At 39.2% G+C, this 20,634-nt stretch overlaps 2 protein-coding genes across 3 annotated transcripts in view; one reads left to right on the forward strand and one right to left on the reverse strand.

The window, feature by feature from the left end:
- The window catches only part of LOC128987811 (arylalkylamine N-acetyltransferase 1-like), a 98,513-nt gene extending 95,600 nt beyond the window's left edge, over positions 1 to 2,913 (forward strand). For both annotated transcript variants that reach the window (XM_054408838.1, XM_054408837.1), the window contains one exon: positions 830 to 2,913. In XM_054408838.1, the coding sequence (XP_054264813.1) occupies positions 830 to 1,040 (211 nt within the window). In that variant the 3' untranslated portion in view covers positions 1,041 to 2,913. The remainder of the gene's footprint in view (positions 1 to 829) is intronic.
- LOC128987808 (uncharacterized) lies at positions 1,254 to 19,929 on the reverse strand. The gene is made up of 2 exons (XM_054408836.1): positions 19,839 to 19,929; positions 1,254 to 4,650 (listed from the first exon to the last, which is right to left on the reverse strand). The coding sequence occupies exon 2, from the start codon at positions 4,642 to 4,644 to the stop codon at positions 3,208 to 3,210; it is 1,437 nt and encodes a 478-aa protein (XP_054264811.1). The 5' UTR covers positions 4,645 to 4,650; positions 19,839 to 19,929; the 3' UTR covers positions 1,254 to 3,207.
- Positions 19,930 to 20,634: the final 705 nt, after the last annotated feature.

Here is a 20,634-nt window from a genome sequence, read left to right on the forward strand (position 1 = left end):
GAACTATGTTACATACTACAATTTGTGTTGTACAATGAATCAGACAGATTTCTTTTGGATGGGTTGAACTTCCAAAGTCTTAAAAAAGCAAAATTTAAATTGTTTTTCTCCTTCTGGGCCATGATATGCCTAAAAGCCCAATAACCCTCAAAAGAAAAGATTTTTATATTTTTACCACATGTGAATAACTATGGGTATGATTCAAGGGAAGCTGACTCTAAAACTTCGATCACTATCTTAAGACTTGACTGATACATGAAACACCATAGTCATAGTGATTTACGCATTATGCACCATATACTGCAAGAAGACATCCCATTTATGTGAACCAAATGGACCGTTGACTATGGATACCTCAAGGAGTGGGCGTCCATCTAGCTTTTACCATTGACTATGTAACACTTTGACTATATAACACGTATGGCAGTGGATGACTGCTTCACGACAGTTTGTCGTAGTCGTGAGATTATCGTACAGTGGGCGAGCTCTCATAAGATCCAATGGTTCACTGTTGAAATGTTGTCGTTCCGACACAGTGTCGTACAACCGAAATCGTATAGTGGGCGAGGGGCCTTTGTCAGTAACAAGACTACAAGATTGCGCCACTCATCTCCATTCATACTTGGCTTAAAATACCCACCTTCATATGGTCGTCAATTCAGTTCAAAGTATTTAATTATTAACAGGTCCCTCCTCTTTCCAGCAATCATAACAAACTTTTCACCTACCCTCTCCAATTTCTTAGAAAACTATAACTTTTATTCTGTAGCATTGCTATCTGATTTTTACAAAACTGTACTACTATAATTTTCACTATTTATTTCCACAGACTGCTGGCCCAGGAGCTTGGTATGCCCCTGGTACGTGTTGACTGCACCAGCCACTTCTCTGCCAAGGCAGTAGAACGTCTCGGTTTCCACTGCGTCTACACGCTGCTCTACTCGGAGTACTTGGACAGAGAAGGCGAGCCTGTGTTTGTACCTGAATTTCCGCACACTTGCGTCAAAACCTTCGTCTGCCCAGTCCCGGTTGCTCAATAGACCTTCACGTCTAGTCAAGAGAATATTAGAGTGTGAATCCACTCTGCAAGGAACGTGCATGCTCCTCCATCATTTGTGAAAGTTCTCCATTCACAATGGATGTGTAAGAAGCTACATCCATGAATGTAAGAAGTCATAATGCTGTAATTTCAGAACAAATATCATGACTGTATTGCAAATTGAGGATGTATGCAATTGAATCATGTATGGTGATTTTAAAACTAATCACCGCTTAGAATTTATCTCTAGGAATATTATTTTTATTTTCATCATATTCGCTAACACACAATTAATTGTTGGATCATTCAGTAAAGTAGTTTCCTTAAATCTGTCATCAATATTATAATTTTTCCACTTCACCCATTGGAGGGTTTATACTTTGTTATATTTCAAATAGTGAAATTAAAAAAGATTATCTAAAGATTGATTCATATTTATTGATTAATTATTTATAAGACAGTAAATGGTAATATTTATTTTTATTTTAGTTGAAAAAGCTATAGTTTAGTTACTGGTGTGTATTGTGTATGATAAATTATTTCTACAAGCAAGAACGTTAAATATCAAAATAATGTTTGAAATCAAAATATTTATTTTTATGCAATATCATAAATGGTAATGTAATAGTGTTAACTGTTTTGATACTAATTATCGTGCTGTTTGTGGAATTGAAAGTCATTTTAGATTTTATTCAAGCTTATCCTACTTTGATATTTTGGTGGTTAGATGGTGATATTCTTGTACCTTTCTATATTTATTGCACAAACTATTTCACATGTATTTTATCTCCTACTTAATAAATTACATTCTACTCTTAAAGAACTTTGTTATGTTTTTTTATATTTCTCTGCATTTACTACTTTAAGAAATGCAATGTAGAAGTATCAGAGTTTATGTATTTTTAATGTGTAGTAGTTTATTTTTATTTTAATCGTTTAAATATTATTTGTAAATGTTGTTGTATTTAAGTCTATTCACTTTAGAAATCTTCTAAATTTCTAATGAACAGTTAAAAGTTCTATTTATTATTGTGTAAGAAATTGTGATGATCTATTTAAGCCTTTTTAAGTTACAAGATCCAGAAAATGATCTGTATATACTTATAATATTTTACACTTTTCCACTGTTAAATCTCAACTTTTCTTGTTCGGATGTCATGAGAGAGTTTAGAAAATCTACGGCAAGTTAATTTATTGTATTAATTTATTGTCCAAGATTTGTCTGAGCACTGAAACTAATTCTTTACAACCTCTAATACTCCAACTATTTTATTGTAATACATAGCCTACTTACTAAGCTAGGATTAATCATTGTACTGTATCAACAAACAGTTCATTTGGTTTGGAGAAAGCAAAAGGTTTGAGGTTAGTTGGAAAGGATATGAAAATGCTGTGCATTGTTTTCCTATAGGAGTTCAACCCATAACTTTTAACAATTTAGGTTTAGGATGATCCCACTGAGCAGGTGGTAACCATAGAGATAAATTGATTACAAATGGAGTCACTACTTTCTGGATAAACATTTAAGTACAGTAACGTGTGCTTGTTGCTAGGTCTTTTGGTCACATTGTCTCTGTTTGGTAAATAACCTTATCTGATTGGATCAAATTTGACAGCTATCCAACCAACCAATATGGCCAACATAATAACATGAAAAATATAAAAAAAGAGCAAAAACAGTGTCATGCTTTATAAACACTGAGTGGTGACACCAGTTATAATCTATTCATCTCTCTGGTGGTAACTGGTTAGCTAGGTTATGAGACATACCTGTAAGGTAGCTGGACGGCACTGTGATAAAGTAGCATTAATATTTTCCAATATGAATTATGTTAATTTATTGTGAAGAAAGAAATAAAATTACTTTTATTCTATGTGTATTTATTGAGACAACGTATCATGATTTTGATTTTTTTTATAAATAAAGTTAAATAAATAAAAATAAAGTTTTATTTTGTTTTTATTTTTGCAAGAATGATTTGTGGTAGGGATATACGTTATGATATCCAACCTACGCTTTATAATGTTTTTAAATGAATATACTTACAAATAGGAACTAAATTAGACTATTTTCATAGTTTTGAAAGTGACAGCTTAGTGAATAAAGCTTAAATTTAAAATTAGATACATAACTGATGACCTTCAATCCCTCTTCTAATTCCATTGTATTACCAAAATGTTTTCACAAGCAATTTTTGCCCAGATACAACAACCAATTTAGAACAAGAATCGTTTAAAAATACAAAACTTTGAAGAGGAATTTTCAGAATTACCTCACTTTTGTTTATATCCCAAACTTCAATTTCACTTTTCACAGAGGAAGTAACAATGAACGTTGAACTAAAAACTGGAAAATAATCAATGTCAATAATGTCTTCGATTTTTAAGCTTTGCAGGGCATTTAAGCTAGTGAAATCCAAAATATCAATTGAGCTTTGAGAAGCTAAAACTAAACGGTCTTCTACGATACGTGACTTGTACAACCCTACAAGATCAGAAAATGTTCTGTGTGCCACTGTCGTACAAGTTTTAAAGTCGTAAACGTAAATAGAACATATAAAAATGAACATATCATCGATACAAAACAACACTACATAGCTCCTATAGTGCATAGCATGAACTGGCTTGCAGCCTGCCAGGTTGGGATATATCGGTGTAAACTCATCTTTGGCTACGTTGTAGCTTGAGATGTGATTCGTGATCTTAGAATAATCTTCAGGACCCATTGAGAAAGGGTCGTCAGTTCTTAAACTAAAAATTACGTTTTTTACATCGTCTAATGAAATCACGTACAAGTCCCATCCTGTTGTGGGGGCTCGTAAAGCTCTGATCTTCTCCCCCGTTGTGATGTCCCACACATGTACAACAGGAAGATAACAGAGTCTGGAAAACAACAAATGCCCTACAATCCAACTGTAACAATCTGTATACAAAGTCTCCTGGAAGTCCAGAACAGCTGCATCTCTGTCGATGGAAATCAAATGGTTCAACGGAACATCCTTATTTGGCAGGTGAATTGCATAAACTTGAATCAAGTTTCCCTGAATCACCACCAGCTTGTCACCCACAATTTGATACCAAACTCTCACGATATCTGTCCAGTCTTCGTCCTCCATGTTGTACTCGTAGAGGTTGAATGTTACAGTGGTGTACAAGTATGGCTCGTTCTCAATGTTCCAAATGTTTATTTCATTGGTGCTCATGACGTGGAGGAAAAGATAAATGTTGTCGTAGATGATTTGTCGGTCGTTGTTCTCCAGAAAGATTCCGTTCCCAGAGGTTTGTGCTTCATGATTTACTGATCTTCCATGTCTCCAGTTGCTCAACAGGTGGTTTTGCCGAAGCAGATTTATTCGTTCGAGGCAGAGTGGTTCCAAAGTTTCGATCTCTGTGTACTGGAACGCAGGACTGACGATACTATTGCTGGTGTTTATGTAGCTGATGACGCTAGGCCTGCATTGTCTTCGCCACAACCAGTTGTCATTGAGAGCCGAGCGTAGCTGAGAGCAAGTCCCCGAACAGGCCAGAAGGTCCTGCAGGTCCAGGAAACTACCAATGTGTATCAGGACTTCTTGAGGTAGACTCAACAAACTGGGCTCTTCCATTTTATACTAAAACAAAAATAAAGACGAGTTTTAACAATATATATTTCATAAGAGCAAACATACCAGATTTAGTAATCAAGTGATGGTACAACATTATCGCAGCATCAGTAGATTGAATGATCATTTAGGGTGTCGAACAGAATGCACATGCACATTAGAACCCTTCCCCACCATTGTTTTTTTGTTATTTTGTACAGTTTTCTCACGAATTACTTAGGTATTGTTGGATTTATTTAATACCACTCTAGCATATAATTTATTTGACAATTTTGCAAACTTTTATGTTATAGTCCTTTATATTCTGAACAAAATGGTACAAATCCCATTTTTGTAAAAATTATAGTTCAAAAGTTATTGAAAATTATTTTATTTTCCCATAAAAGCCCCATAAAATAACAGAAAAAATTGATTTTCTAAAAAATGGTCCGAACGATTTTGATAAAAATTTAGTATGTTATAGTCCTTTAAATTCTGAACAAAACTGTACAAATCCGATTTCCGTATATTTACTCTCACTGCTTACACATGATAAAGGTTGTTGACAAACTTGGGAGAAAGTATGTGTCAGAATGCTGATACCGTTTATTTTCTATTTTTTCTATTCTACTTGCAGAGTACCTGTCCTTCCAACAGGGGTTGGCGTATAAGTAAAATGCTTATTGCAGTTATACTTGTGCTTTGCGTTTGCAATGGGAGAGGACACGGTTTAAGAAAATTTGGTTCTTTTAATTTACGGTATGCTAGCACATCTACTATAGCCATAATGTTCTAGCACTGCCCCTAAACAATAAGTAAAAAAAATAGCTTATTCCCTATGGGAAATTCGCTAAAAGTGAAATTCTCATTTTTCACAGCATTTTGTAGGTAGTTGGCTCAAATTAGATGTTGTCATAAATGCAAAAAAAATAATATTGCTGCACCCTGTTGGTAAACCTTATAACTTTTTAATGCTATTTAATATCATAGAACCATGGACAAAAAGAATTGAATATAGACTGTCAGCCGTGCTGTGGTTACCATAGTTACCATAGGTTCTGGCGTACAACATTGGGAGCGCCGTGTATTCACTTAGCGCTTATGCCGTAACTGCATGGCGCTCCAAGCAGTGTGTGTCAGATCCTATGGTAACCGCAGCACGGCTGATGGTCTTTATTTAAATCTTTTTGGTTTATGATAGAACCAACTTGTGTAGTTGAAACAGTTGACAAAATTCTTTTATCTATAAGTATAAAAGAGGATGTTTGTATATATATATATATTTGGCAGTGATAAACTCAGACACCGCTGAACCAATTCCCGCGAAACTTGGTACACACGTGTAGAATTTCATGGAATAGGTTTCTACACCATCAATTTCGTGATCCGTCCAATCGGCTCCGCCCCAGTGGCTCTGGAGTTTCCCATGTTAACCTTATGAGAAATGGAATTAATAAATCTTAACAGCTGTTTCAATTAAACAAGTTGGTTCTGTTCTATGATGTTCAATAGCATTAAAGTTACAAGGATTACCAACAGGGTGCAGCACTATTATTTCTTTTACATTTATGACAACAGCTAATTTGCAACCAAAAGGTGAGTGAGCATAGCGAACGAACTTCAACCTGGAGGCGAGTTAGCGTAGTGAACGAGCTAACCTGAAGGCAAGTGAGCGTTGTGAACGAGCTAACCTGAAGACAAGTGAGCACAGCGAACGAGCTCCAACCTAAAGGTGAGTGAGCGTAGCGAACGAGCTCCAACCTAAAGGTGAGTGAACTGAAATTATAAATAGTCAAAGTCAAGACAACGTCTGCCGGGTTCAGCTAGTCTATATTTATAAAAGAGGAATTTTGTATGTTTGAACGTTATGAGCTCAGACACCGTTGAACCCATTGTCACGAAACTTGGTACATACGTGTAGAATATCATGGAATAGGTTTATACACCATCAATTTCGTGATCCGTCCAATCGGCTCCGCCCCAGTGGCTCTGGAGTTTCCCCATGTTAACCTTAGGAGTACTTATATTCAAATGAAATTAAAGAATCTTAACAGCTGGTTCAACTAAACAATTTGATTCTGTGATGTTCAATAGCATTAAAAAGTTAATAGGTTTACCAACAGGGTGCAGCACTATTATTTTTTTAAATTTATGACAACAGCTAATTTGCAACCCAAATGTCTAGGGAAAGTATGAGCCTAGGGAAAGTATTTCAACCTGGAGGCGAGTTAGCGTAGTAAACGAGCTAAACCTGAAGGAAAGTGAGCGCAGCGAACGAGCTCATCTTGAAAATGAACGAGTATTTGACATAAAACCACATTAGGACAGGACGACGTCTGTTCTGTTGGGCCAGCTAGTTCCTTATAAATAAGATGAATATTCATAAGATTAACGTGGGAAACTCCAGAGCCACTGGGGCGGAGCCCAAAAGGATTTTTGAGATAAGAATGCGTCTATATGTTAATCAGGAATGTGAGCTATCTTCACACCAAATTTCAGCTCAAACCGACAAGTATTTATTGCATTTACTTGTCACAAACATCCATCCATCCATCCATTCATCCATTACATCAACATCCATATATCCATCCATACATACATCCACATCCATACAACCATCCATACATCCAAACTTTCTCACTTATAATATTAGTACGATGACTTCTAATGCATTTTGGTTACCTTTCTGAGGTTGCACTGAATCCTAAAACATTTGTTTTAATTTTCAACAATCAAACGCCTATGAAGTGTGTACCTAACTAAAGAATTATGGAGGGTGAAAAAATTCACAGTTTTGACAAAATTTATCTATTTATTTATACTCAGTTCACAATATTTAGGTGGTTTCAGGGGAAGAAATCTATCCCCTCCACGTCTTGAACCTGCCATATTAAAACAGCTGATATTTGTCAACACATCAATCAGCTGCATGCATACATACAGCAACCAGAAAAAAGTGGTGGGAGAACTTCGCTCCTCAAAGGTTTCCAGGTTTAAGAACATGAATAATTTTATACATCTTTATTGTTGCCTGTTCATCTTTTTTGTATTCAATTGGGTGAATTGGTGAATACAAACTACTTAAGATCATAGGCGATAAAAAAGGTGAATGAACAAGGTAAAAATATACATGCTATATGTGTTGAGTATACCAGTACTCAAAATCAAATACTTATGTCCATGGGCGTCCATACATATGGGCAAGAGGGGGCTTGATCCTCCCCTTTCAGACCTTACAAGGGTGACCATACAGACTAAGAATTCCGGGATTTTTGCGTAAATTTATTGAATCAGGAACTATGCGGGAATTTTGAACTCACATTGGGAAAACCTTTTTTAATCTGCAGTCAGAGTGAAATTATGCAATCGTCATACATGGAAACGGTGAAACCGTAACCACCTTCCGAGGTCGCGGCAAAATCAAGAACATGTCCCGTAGTCACTGCAAGATCGAGAACATCTTCCACAGTCATGGCACAATCAAAAACATCTTCAGCGGTCGCGACAAAATCAAGAACATATTCCGCAGTCACATCAATATCAAAATCATTCTACGAGGTCACCTCAAAATGAAGAACATCTTCCGAGGACAAAGTCAGATCGAGCACATTCCGCAGTCAATCGAGAACGTCTTCCGTGGGCATGGAAAAATTTAGAATATCTTCAGTAGTCCCGACGAAATCATGATCATATTCCGGGGTTAACAAAAATCTTAGACATCTTCCGTGGTCACGGGACATCATTGTCTTCCACGATCACTGTAAAATAGTCAATTTTCTATCGCGCATCTTCGTATTACGCTCTCCACAGACGCAGAAGTTTGCGCTCGGTTCGGCTCAACTAAATCCAATCTTGGACCAACAATCATTTTATGCCCGTAAGAATCTCTCGTGCCAACCGTTGGTCTGACCAGACCCGAAAATATGGAGTTTTCGGACCCGAAGTCTGCTAGTATAAGGTACACGCCTTGGAGACTAGGAATTGAGACCGGGAAAACCAAGTTTTTTTTCTTATGGGAAATTTGGAAAAGATAGTGTATTTAGTCTAGGAGTTCTGCACAAAACAACAGATTTTTTTTCAGGTGCAAATTTAGAGGATAAAAAGTGTAAAAGCAAACATTTAAGATCAAAATTTTAATCATTTTTTTAGCGAATTTCCCATATAGGGAATAAGCTATTACTGTAGTACTCATGGTAAGACCTGGACGCGGGACCGATTTTTTTTTTCGTTTTGAGGTCCCTAGAGGCCAAAAACACCATCCGTTCAAATTCATATATATATATATATTTATATATATATTTAAATATATATATATGTTGAGCCGTGACTATTTCCACCGGGCGAATGTCACGACTCATGATCAATGGTTCAAGTTTTTTTTTTTTATAGTAGGCTAGTTCAGTGTTTCGTTGTCACTTTCACGACCCCGAACAAGGCTGTGAGTCTTGTTTTTCTTACTCTTTCCGCCAGCAACTCATAGGTTCAGCGACGTGAGAGCCGTTTGCCTCGCAGAGGATTTTCAGAACAAATTTATCCTTTAACATCTGTTTCTATGCTTTATTTTTTGCAAAGCAGTTTTGTTAATTGTTCTTTACTTTTGTTCTGCTACGCAATGGTGTAAATTTATCGCGCCACGCGCGCCTTTTGGGGCCCGTGAGGAGGACTATGCACTGGACCGTTTCGACCTTGGCGGAGGAAATTTGTAACTCATGGCTGCCTCGTAGACCTTGGCCCCCTCTCCGCCCTGCTTCACCTGCTTGGTTCCCCCTCCGGTGCTGAACTTCTAGACCTGGCCCAAAACCCAACCGCACTACCGCAAGTTACCCACTGTCGTTATGTTTTTTGATTTTATTTATAAAAAAAAAAGCAACCCAAGAGACTATTTGAAATTATTATTGTTATAGGCCTATACATAGTTTATTAATTGTTATTCTTTTTAAATTTTAATTCTTTAGGCTACTTGTTGATCTTTTTTAAATTTTATAATTTTATTAAATATTCTATTGAATTCTAATTTGGGGCCCCTAAAATTTCTATAGTTACCAGATAAAATGAATTTATTATAAGAGTCATTATATATATCATTGTTGTAATTTGTTAATTTAAAAGTTTTTTTGAAAGGTAAAAGCTAGTAAGATTTATTTTTGAAATTTAGCCTATTTGAAAATGATTAATGAAATAATTGTAAGTTAGTAGGGTAAACGGGTATCAAAATTTTTTAAAGTTTAATTGAGAGTATTTAATTCATGTATTATTGTTAATTATTGTTGTTGTGTTATTCTTTTAAATGGTTAATTACAGCTCGTTTCTCTCAAATGGCGTGTTGTTCTTGAGCCTCCATCCATGGTTCTCATTTTGTTAAGTAAAGTTTTGTGAGCCGCTCCTCGGGCCTGCGCATGGATCACGCTTCCTTTTCGTTAGTCTGGGTGCAGGCGCGAGGGCATGGTTCATCTGGTAGCAGAGCGTGGTTAGTGGGTTGCGTCCTGGGTGCCTTGTCGTGAAACTTGGTTTCACGACTCGGATACTTAGAGATGCGATCGCTGTCCGCGTTCTGTTTTTTGTTTTGTTTTGAAGAGCCGTGGATGGATTGGTTTCTTGGAAATGTTCTGGCCTGGCAGTTTTGGAAAAAGGTCTTGTTGTTGTTGTGGTGGGGCGTAAACACATTTTATTAGGAGCTCGCCCTTTGGCCGAGGCACCGGGTGGAATCGGTGGTAATGACTTGCATCCTTCGGGAGCAAGAGTGTCAAAAGCATGGTCATGTGTCAAAAAAAAAAAAAAAAAAAAAAAAAGGTTTGTGTGTACACCCCATCACACAAGTGTTAGGTGTTGTCTAGTGTATGTATCGGTGTATGTTTGTGTGTGTGTACGTTCGTGGGTCATTTGTTGTTGTTTTTTCTTGCGGTACTTGCGGTATGAATGGGCAGGTTCTTCTTTTGGGCCCCATCAGGTGCGTAGGCATCAACGTCCAGAAGCCTTAGGAATTAAATTTCTGTGTTTGTTTTGTGAAAAAATTTTTGTTGTCTGTTTTGAGTCAAGTACTGGTTGAGACTCGGTATGGCGTCAATTGTGCCGGAATATTTGAGGAAGCCGGAGCTGGTGTACGAGGTGCGGTCCCGGGGGGAGACTCCTGGAACTGATGTACGCACTTTGCGTACACAGTTCAGACAAATTGCTAGCATGCCTCAAGCTTGGGTTGAGTCGCTCAGTTTGGATGAGGAACTGGAGGCATGTAAAGAGAGGATGGAAGAGCTAAGTGGGGAAATTGATAGTTGGAGTAGTTTGCCTATGGGCTCAGCTAAGGGTTCGGCTATCACACAGCTGACGCACTGGCGTAAGCGTCTGCTCTTGGTTTCAGGGCAACCTGAAATCCAAGATGAGGACAAGAGCTGGGTGGAAGCCAGAATTCTTGAGCTGGAAGGAATTTTGGAGAGTATTAAGGCAGGAAAGTCTGTCAAAGAGAAAGTCGAAATTTTTGAAGACAACCGTTCTTTGGAAATTTCAAACGAAGTGCCAAGGTCTGTTGTTGAAGTTGTGGCTCCAGTGGGTACCCCCCAGGCTCCGCCTACGCCAAGTACACTGCTCCAGTTGCCTGCAAATGTTCAAATGTCAAATGCAAATGTCACACCGTCCCCCTCTCACACGTCCACCTTGGCTGCGGCTACGCTGAATGTCCAGTCCCCATCTCCCTTTCCTTCTCAAGTTCATAGTTCCCCTTCCATCTCTAACTCCTTTGGCAAACTTCCCCATCCCCTTGCCTCTGTCCTGAGTGGTTTCCGGCCGGTGGACGGGTTAGATGTGAATGGTCTTTGTTTTTTTCTGGAGAGTGTTTTGCGCATGCGTGAATACCCTGGCATGTCAGACGCAACTTTGATGGAACTCATTGCTCCATACTGTCTGAAACCGTTGGGGGACAGATTGCTTGATTGTTTGCGCAGAGGCGTCACCTTTGATGTTTTTCATAAAGAAGTTTTGGAGCTTTTCATGCCCCGTCGGGTCATGGAGAAGCTGAAAGTTGAGAGAGTTTTTCGTCCTCAGCAGCCAGCCGAGTCTCTCAGCCAGTACGTGGGGGACATTCGCACGGTGGAAAGGGTCTTGCGTTTGGGGATCAGTGAGCTTGAGCTCATTGACATTGTGCTTCAGGGGTTGAAGCCTGAGGAACGCTCCCGTCTGGTTTTTGCACCACGGCCTTCATCTTTTGCGGATCTGGACAGACTTTCCATCCTTTCGAGATCTGTCCAGGACGCTGATTTTCAGAGAGACCAAGCGGCGGGGCATCTTCCCCTAGCTGGTCATCATGCTGTCGTAGCACCCGTGGGAGTGTTGGGTCCTGAACCGCCGCAGTGGCAGAGGCAACCTGTTGTTTGTTTTGGTTGTGGGCAACCAGGTCACATTCGGCGGCATTGCCGTCAAGGTGGAAATTTTGGACGTGGTCCAAAAAACTAGTTTGCTCACAGGAGGAAAAATTGCCCAATCCTTCCTGTGAGGTTGTTGGTGATAATGTAAAGGGCAATAATTTGAATGTTTTTTCAAGTAAGTCAAAGTCTAAGTTAAAGTCAGTTAATGTTTCTGTTGCCTCCCCTTCTGGGAGTGTTGTGCCTGTGACCGAGCCTCTGCTGCGGGGGATTGCGGGCCTTGCTACCATGGGCGTGAAAGCGGCGCGCTCAACTTGCCCACGTCTCAACATCTTCATAGGTTCCACGGTGCAGAAGGCCCTAGTGGATTCTGGGTCAGCCCGTTGCCTCATTTCCTTGTCCCTTTTTGAAAAACTTGAATCGTCTGGGCTTATCAAGCAAGTTGAGCGAAAAACCCCTATCTGCTGGACTGCGTCAAATTCACCCCTTCCCATCATCTATGAAGCCCGTTTCAAGTTCAAAATTGAACATTTTTCTTGGGTTTGGAGTTTTTGGGTGGCTAAGGACCTTTGTTTCCCTGTCATTTTGGGAGCGGATTTTATCAAGCACACTGGCCTAATTTTGGATTTAGGCAGAGGTCAGTGTTTTTTCCGATTTGCGAGGCGGGTATTAATATCTTTTGCTGATGAAATTGGTGGTGGTGCTGCGGTAGTCGAGCCTGAGATACCCAGCAAGCCAACAATTGATCCGTTAGGGCATCTGACTACTTGCGAGGCTGAAGCCATCAGAACCTTGTGTTCTCGTTTCCCAGATGTGCTGACGCCAAAGCTTGGAGTCACTAACCTGTTAGAGTACGAGATTTGTCTAACAGATACCCGTCCCGTTCGCTCTCACCCATACAAATTAGCTCCACCCAAAATGGAAACTCTCAGAAAAATCATTGACGAACTTCTGGAAAATGGTGTCATTGAACCTTCCCGTTCGAGCTACGCTAGTCCAGCTTTTCTCGTCCCAAAACCCAATGGCAAGTCCCGAATGGTTTTGGACTATCGCAAATTGAATGCGCAAATTGAAATCGACTCTGCGCCTCTCCCCGATTTGCATTCTGCGTTTGATTGGTTCGGTAAGGCCAAGTATTTTTCTGTTTTTGATCTGAATCAGGCCTATCATCAGATTCCTTTGAAACCTGAGTCTCGACCTCTCACTGCTTTCTGCGTTCCGTGGAATTTGTATCAGTTCACAAGAGTTCCGATGGGTCTTGCTGTGGGGGCCCAGACTCTCACCAGACTCCTTGATTCCATCTTTCATGATGTCAAGTTCAAGTTTGTGTTCAATTACCTCGACGATCTCTTGGTGTACAGTGAGAGCTTCGAAGATCACCTGATTCATCTTGAAGAAGTCATGAGTAGATTGAATAGGGCTGGCCTTACCGTGAATCCTGACAAGGTTAGTTTTGCAAAGCCGGAAATTTCGTTCCTTGGTCATCTTATCTCTCATAGAGGCGTCTGCATCGACCCCGCTAGAACCCAGGCTATCAGGGAGTTTCCTCCTCCCAGAGATGTCAAGGGTATTGCTAGGTTCATCGGCATGGTAGGTTTTTACCGACGCTTCATACCCAATGTTGCTGAATTGGCGGCTCCTCTCAATGAGCTTCGGAAGAAGGGCGCCAAGTTTGTCTGGGGTGAAGCGCAGCAGACGTCTTTTGACCTTCTCAAGGAGGCTATCATGCAGCCCCCTGTTTTGGCGATGCCGGATTTCAATCAAAACTTTGTCTTGCAAACAGATGCTTCCTCCGTCGCAATTGCGGCTGTGTTGTCACAAGAGGTGGATGGTGTTAGGCAGCCAATTGCGTACGCCTCACGCACTTTGAGTCCCTGCGAAAAGAAAAGCTCTTCGGTGTATGAACTCGAGTGTTTGGCTGTCGTGTTTGGAGTCAATAAATTCAGACGCTTTTTGGAGCACAAGGAGTTTTTATTGGAAACCGACAACCAGGCACTCTCGTGGCTTCTTGCACATCCACGCCAGCTTGGGAAAATTGGTCGTTGGGTTGTCCAAATATCGTCCCTTAAGTTCCAAGTGCAACACGTTCGAGGCACTCAGAATGTGATTGCGGACACACTATCTAGGATGTACCATTCACCCGACGATCCTCCTTCTGACCAAGAGCAACCGGGTTGTGCCGTGCTCTTGGAGTTTCCACTTGCCTTTTCTGATTTCATTCCCCATCAGCTGAAGGATCCTGAGCTGGCAAAGATCATTGGTGAGCTTCAAAATGGGGGAGCCCACCCCCCATATTTTCTGTCCCAGGGTGCCCTTTGCTGTCGCGCTCGGCAGCGAGGTAAACCTAAAGTTGTGCTGCCTAGTCTTCTAATCCCTATGGTCTTTGAGTATTTTCATTCTTCTCCTGTGGGTGGGCATCTAGGTATCCACAAGACCATTGCGAAGGTTAGGGAAATGTTCATCTGGAAGGGTATGGATCGGGATCTTGCTGCTAGGGTGCGTTCTTGTCAAACGTGCTCACTGAGCAAGCCCGCTCAAAACTCTAAGTTTGGTTTGTTGTCATCTGAGGTGGCGGAAAGACCTTTGGAGAAGGTTTTCATTGACTATGTAGGGCCTCTCCCGCGTAGCAAGTCAGGAAATAAGTTCCTACTTGTTTGTGTGGATGCCTTCTCCAAGTTTTGTTGGCTTTTTCCCTTAAGGAATGCCACTGCACAGCTCACCGTGCAGGTACTTCGAACACACCTCTTCCAACATTTTGGAATACCCGCCACCATTGTTTCCGACAACGGAACACAGTTTGTTTCCCATCTGTTCAAAAGAATGTGCTTTGGGCACGGAATCCGCCATGTGACTACTTCCCCTTACTATCCACAGCCTTCTCATGCTGAAAGGTTCAATCGCAATCTTCGTTCCGCTCTCATAGCTTTCCATGCTGACAAGCAGACCACCTGGGATCAGGAACTCCCTTGGCTTCAGTTTGCTTTCAATACTGCTCACCATGAGAGTCACAAGGCGGTCCCTTTCGAGCTGTTTCTAGGCTATCCGCCTAACAACCCGTTAGCGAATGTGTGGGGAATTGGCGACCTTCTGCCACCTCCTGGTGCGGCTGATGTCAAGGCAACTTGGCAAGCGGCCAGGAGAAACTTGATCAGAGCTAGGGAATTGGTCCGGAGGAAGCACAATCGTGGTAGAGTAGACAACCCTTTCCAGGTGGGGGATTTGGTGTTTTGTAAAGCTCATCCAGCCAGTTCGGCTGTGGACAAGAGAGCTGCAAAGTTGTGTCATCGGTGGTCAGGTCCCCACCGCATCCTGAGGTTTTTGACGCCTGTCACGGCGGAGCTTGGAGATCCGCGGACTGGAAAAGTGTTCCGGAGGGCGCACATTTCTCATCTCAAGCCCTTCCGCGGAACTCTTCCGTAGGCAATTTTCTTTCCTCTTGTGTCTGGGTGGGAAGTGCACTGGGCCAGAGAACCTGATCACTTCTCCTGTCCCCTGTGTTCTGCGAAGGAATTTCCCTCACAAAATTTTCCAGCTCTGGCCAGAGCAAACCCTGGGGGTGAGTTTTCCCCTCAGTTTGGAAGTCCCTTGGCGTTCCCCACCACAGACACTTGAGTTGTCTTTCAGGTCAATCTCTTTTCAGGAAGTGGGGGAGAGGCTTGTTTGTTTGTCCCTTTTGGAGAGGAGTGTCCTCTTTTGGGGAGGGAGGTTGAGCCGTGACTATTTCCACCGGGCGAATGTCACGACTCATGATCAATGGTTCAAGTTTTTTTTTATAGTAGGCTAGTTCAGTGTTTCGTTGTCACTTTCACGACCCCGAACAAGGCTGTGAGTCTTGTTTTTCTTACTCTTTCCGCCAGCAACTCATAGGTTCAGCGACGTGAGAGCCGTTTGCCTCGCAGAGGATTTTCAGAACAAATTTATCCTTTAACATCTGTTTCTATGCTTTATTTTTTGCAAAGCAGTTTTGTTAATTGTTCTTTACTTTTGTTCTGCTACGCAATGGTGTAAATTTATCGCGCCACGCGCGCCTTTTGGGGCCCGTGAGGAGGACTATGCACTGGACCGTTTCGACCTTGGCGGAGGAAATTTGTAACTCATGGCTGCCTCGTAGACCTTGGCCCCCTCTCCGCCCTGCTTGGTTCCCCCTCCGGTGCTGAACTTCTAGACCTGGCCCAAAACCCAACCGCACTACCGCAAGTTACCCACTGTCGTTATGTTTTTTGATTTTATTTATAAAAAAAAGCAACCCAAGAGACTATTTGAAATTATTATTGTTATAGGCCTATACATAGTTTATTAATTGTTATTCTTTTTAAATTTTAATTCTTTAGGCTACTTGTTGATCTTTTTTAAATTTTATAATTTTATTAAATATTCTATTGAATTCTAATTTGGGGCCCCTAAAGTTTCTATAGTTACCAGATAAAATGAATTTATTATAAGAGTCATTATATATATCATTGTTGTAATTTGTTAATTTAAAAGTTTTTTTGAAAGGTAAAAGCTAGTAAGATTTATTTTTGAAATTTAGCCTATTTGAAAATGATTAATGAAATAATTGTAAGTTAGTAGGGTAAACGGGTATCAAAATTTTTTAAAGTTTAATTGAGAGTATTTAATTCATGTATTATTGTTAATTATTGTTGTTGTGTTATTCTTTTAAATGGTTAATTACAGCTCGTTTCTCTCAAATGGCGTGTTGTTCTTGAGCCTCCATCCATGGTTCTCATTTTGTTAAGTAAAGTTTTGTGAGCCGCTCCTCGGGCCTGCGCATGGATCACGCTTCCTTTTCGTTAGTCTGGGTGCAGGCGCGAGGGCATGGTTCAATATATATGTGTCCGTTAGCACGATAACTCGAGCAAAAATGATCCGATTTTGATGAAATTTTGTACAAACGTGTAAACCTACGTTTATTCGAACGAGTTCGCGATTCAGCATGATCGGACCATGGGAAGGGGGGTTTACGGGGGGTTTTATGGGGTAAAAATAGGTTTTTCCCATTTTTGACCCAAAAAACATAAAATTTAGCAATTTCTTTCAAAACCATTTTGTAGAGCTTAAAAAAACAAATAATTTAGTATATTGAAGCGTGATTATGCGCCTAATGGTTATGGAGAAAATTCAAAAAAATTGTAAATTTAAAATTCCCATGTTATTCTTATGGAGAATAAGTAAACTGTTGTAGTTTGCTTGTTTATGAACATATTTTGATCAAATTTGGAAGACGTTTTTATTTCTTACTAACTATTAACATTTTACAAAAAAAAAAACAGTGTTACCCTCCCTGATGCAGCAAACCTAAGTACTTGTTAAACTGATTCTATTTAAATTGGGAATAAATGTTGTATTTTTAAGTAGACATTTCAGTGTAAATCAAATCAGTCAAATGGAAATTCGCTTAGTCTGCAGGTTTGCTGCGGGCGGGGGTATTTTCTTAAGTACTCCTAAGACCAAACTTTTTACTGGGGTTTATTCCAAATCTTCCCAGCCCCCCCCCCCCCTATAGAAAAGTATTATGGACGCCCATGCTAATGTCAAGCTTATGAAATAGGTCAGTAATTAGATAAAGTCAAAATGGAAAAACCTTGTTGAATAGGTACCTTGAATATCTGTATGAATGAATGCAATATTTGTTTATAATAAGAAAGCATGATCAAGTGGATGAAAGACCATTCCTAGAGATATACAAAATGTAACTACAAATATAGGTAACATTAATCCCGTCAGTTTCTTCTCTGATTCCAAAATGATGTTATTAAGCTGTTGTTTTTAATGAATCAATTTTAATGCCAACAGAGTTTGTTATGAAAATAACAGTGAAACATTTTCAGTGTTTTAGTAACTTAAGCTGGAATTTTAAAAAAATACATTGAATACTGTTTGTCAGTCTCATCACCAATTCAATAATGTCCTATTTTTTCAAAAAATGGCAACTAACTCTCAAATGGCAAATGGATGTTTTGTGCTGGTTTAAGAATCAGTGGTTCGATCCTGAAAAAAGTCATTAGCTTTTTCATGGTTTGAAACTGTAACCAGCTGTCCTTACTAAATAGGCTTTTATTAATTTGCCTAGATAAAGAAACTTACAGTCAGCTTTTAAAACGCATCAAGTTATCTAACTCAAAACAAAACCAAACAAAATACCCCTGCCGCAGCAAACCTGCAGACTAAGCGAATTTCCATTTGCCTGATTGGATTTACACTAAAATGTCTCCTTAAAAATATCACATTTATTCCCTATTTAAATATCATTAGTTTAATAAGTACTTAGGTTTGCTGCAACAGGGAGGGTAAAAAGGGGTGTTTTTTTTTTTTTAATGTTAATGGTTTAGTATAAAATGAATGCGTTTTCCAAATTTGATCAAAATATGTTCATAAACAAGCAAACTACAACAGTTTACTGGTTTACTTATTCTCCATAAGAATAACATGGGAATTTTAAATTTACAGTTTTTTGGAACTTTCTCGGTAGCTTTTAGGCGCATAACATCGCTTCAACATACCAAATTATTTGTTTTTTTTAAGCTCTACAAAATAGTTTGGAAAGAAAATGCTAAATTTTAATTTTTTAGGGTCAAAAATGGGAAAAACCAATTTTTACCCCGTAAAACCCCCCATAAACCCCTGTTCCCATAGTCCGATCATGCTGGTTCGCGAACTCGTTCGAATAAACGTAGGTTTACACGTTTGTACCAAATTTCATCAAAATCGGATGATTTTTGCTCGAGTTATCGTGCTAACGGACACATATATATATATATATATATATATAAATATATATATTAAATATATATATATATATATATATTAAAGAAGAATTCCACATATATAGAAACCATAAAAAAGATCCTGAAAACATACTTAATACAATGCAAATTCAAAAAGAAAACATAATACTGTATATGAAAAAATCTTATATAATAAATCAAAAGAAAACAACACCTTAGCCAACCTATATGCCACGTTTCAGGGGCGGCTCCAGAGGGCAGGCCAGGTAGGCCCAGGCCTACCCTAAGTTTTGGTAGATTTAAAAAATATATAAATAAGTAAAGAAATTTGATTATATGAAAATAAAGGGAAAGCATTCAAACTTATTATTTTGCATGTAAATTTTTAAATTCCTTCCTTTTTGCGGGGAAAGTCTTCAAACCTCTCGTCCCCCAATCAAACTCTTTCATGATATATGTCAGGCCTACCCAAGAAAATATTCCTGGAGCCGCCCCTGCCACGTTTACTAGAAAAATACCGGTATGGATCATAAACATAAACAAATGACGTTTTTGGCCCGAAAATAAACATGATTTAACATTGCTTAAATGGAACTGCCAAAACATATGTTCAATGCTATTAGTATAGGATTCGGGCCAACAACGTCATTTGTTTATGTTTATGATCCATACCGGTATTTTTCTAGTATTCGTGCTATATACTAGACAAAATTCTGAAATCATATGATAATTTACTTATTTATTATTTACATTTCTATTTATTTACTATTTGTTCATAACTGTGATCATGACCTAAGAGCCGAAACATGTAAGTTTATTCAATAAATTAATAACTTAAAGGGTACTAAATGTTTAATTATTTATTTCATTTATTAATAATAATAGTAGCCCTCAATAGTGAACGATATATTTATTCAATAAATAAATATATATATATATGAATTTCAACGGATGGTGTTTTTGGCCTCTAGGGACCTCAAACGAAAAAGTAAATCGGTCCCAGGTCCAGGTCTTACCATGAGTACTACGGTAATAGCTTATTCCCTATAGGGAAATTCGCTAAAATAATAATAATATAGGGAAACAGAAACTAACATTTTACAACGGAAACAAAATATTACTGAATCTTACAACTTACAGTTAAATCCTTAAAGAAAACACCAGTGATGAAATGATAGAAACACTCCACTATCCACAATGTCAATGAACAGCTGATCAGCCACTACTAAGTCCAACAATAGCAAAGCAGCAGACGAAAATAACTGGGGATTACTGCCAACTGGCTACAGCATAGACAACATCATCCAGTATACAAACTTTGAGGTTTGCTCTACCCTGTCATCCATCAAAACACAAGGGTTGACTTTTTTCAACTTGACTTAGATAGATAACGTGGTTGGTAGATACTATTGCACCAAGTTGGTAATTTTAAAAAAATACCAATGGCATATAAAGCTGTCTATTTCTTGTAATGTAAACAAAATACATCTTTCAGGGATAAGATCATAATCAATCAACATGGGTGCCCAGAGGAGAAGTCAACGGCACCCTTGCGCCACTTTGATTTGGGGAGGGGGGATTTTATAATTCATACATTTTTGTATACTCTCCATTAACACTTGCAGCATAAATTTTGGCTATTCATGACTAACATATATGTTCATCGCAAAAACACAATGTCTTTATGGCCGTAGAAGAATATCAAGATGTGGTCACGTGAGACGATGGTGATGACTTCGCCACCTCAGGGGAATTCCAAGATATTCCCACGGTTATGAGGAACGTGGTAAATGGTCATGATGACATTATGCTGCAGGCAGATGGAAAGAGAAGTCTCGGAGAGGGCGGAGGGAGAAAAATAGTTCTATTTTCTCCATTATCATAGGAGGCTACCTAGTCTTGTGTTTGTGGCTGTTTAATTTTGTACTAGTGTA

This window comes from Macrosteles quadrilineatus, unplaced genomic scaffold (assembly GCF_028750875.1).
Source record: "Macrosteles quadrilineatus isolate MER2022 unplaced genomic scaffold, UCM_ALF_1.0 Scaffold_2__2_contigs__length_208266976, whole genome shotgun sequence".
Taxonomy (NCBI): Eukaryota; Metazoa; Arthropoda; class Insecta; order Hemiptera; family Cicadellidae; genus Macrosteles; species Macrosteles quadrilineatus.

Bases quoted from the DNA above. Each gene is read 5' to 3' on its own strand.
- LOC128987808 (XM_054408836.1), bottom strand. From the start codon at position 4,644: ATGGAAGAGCCCAGTTTGTTGAGTCTACCTCAAGAAGTCCTGATACAC.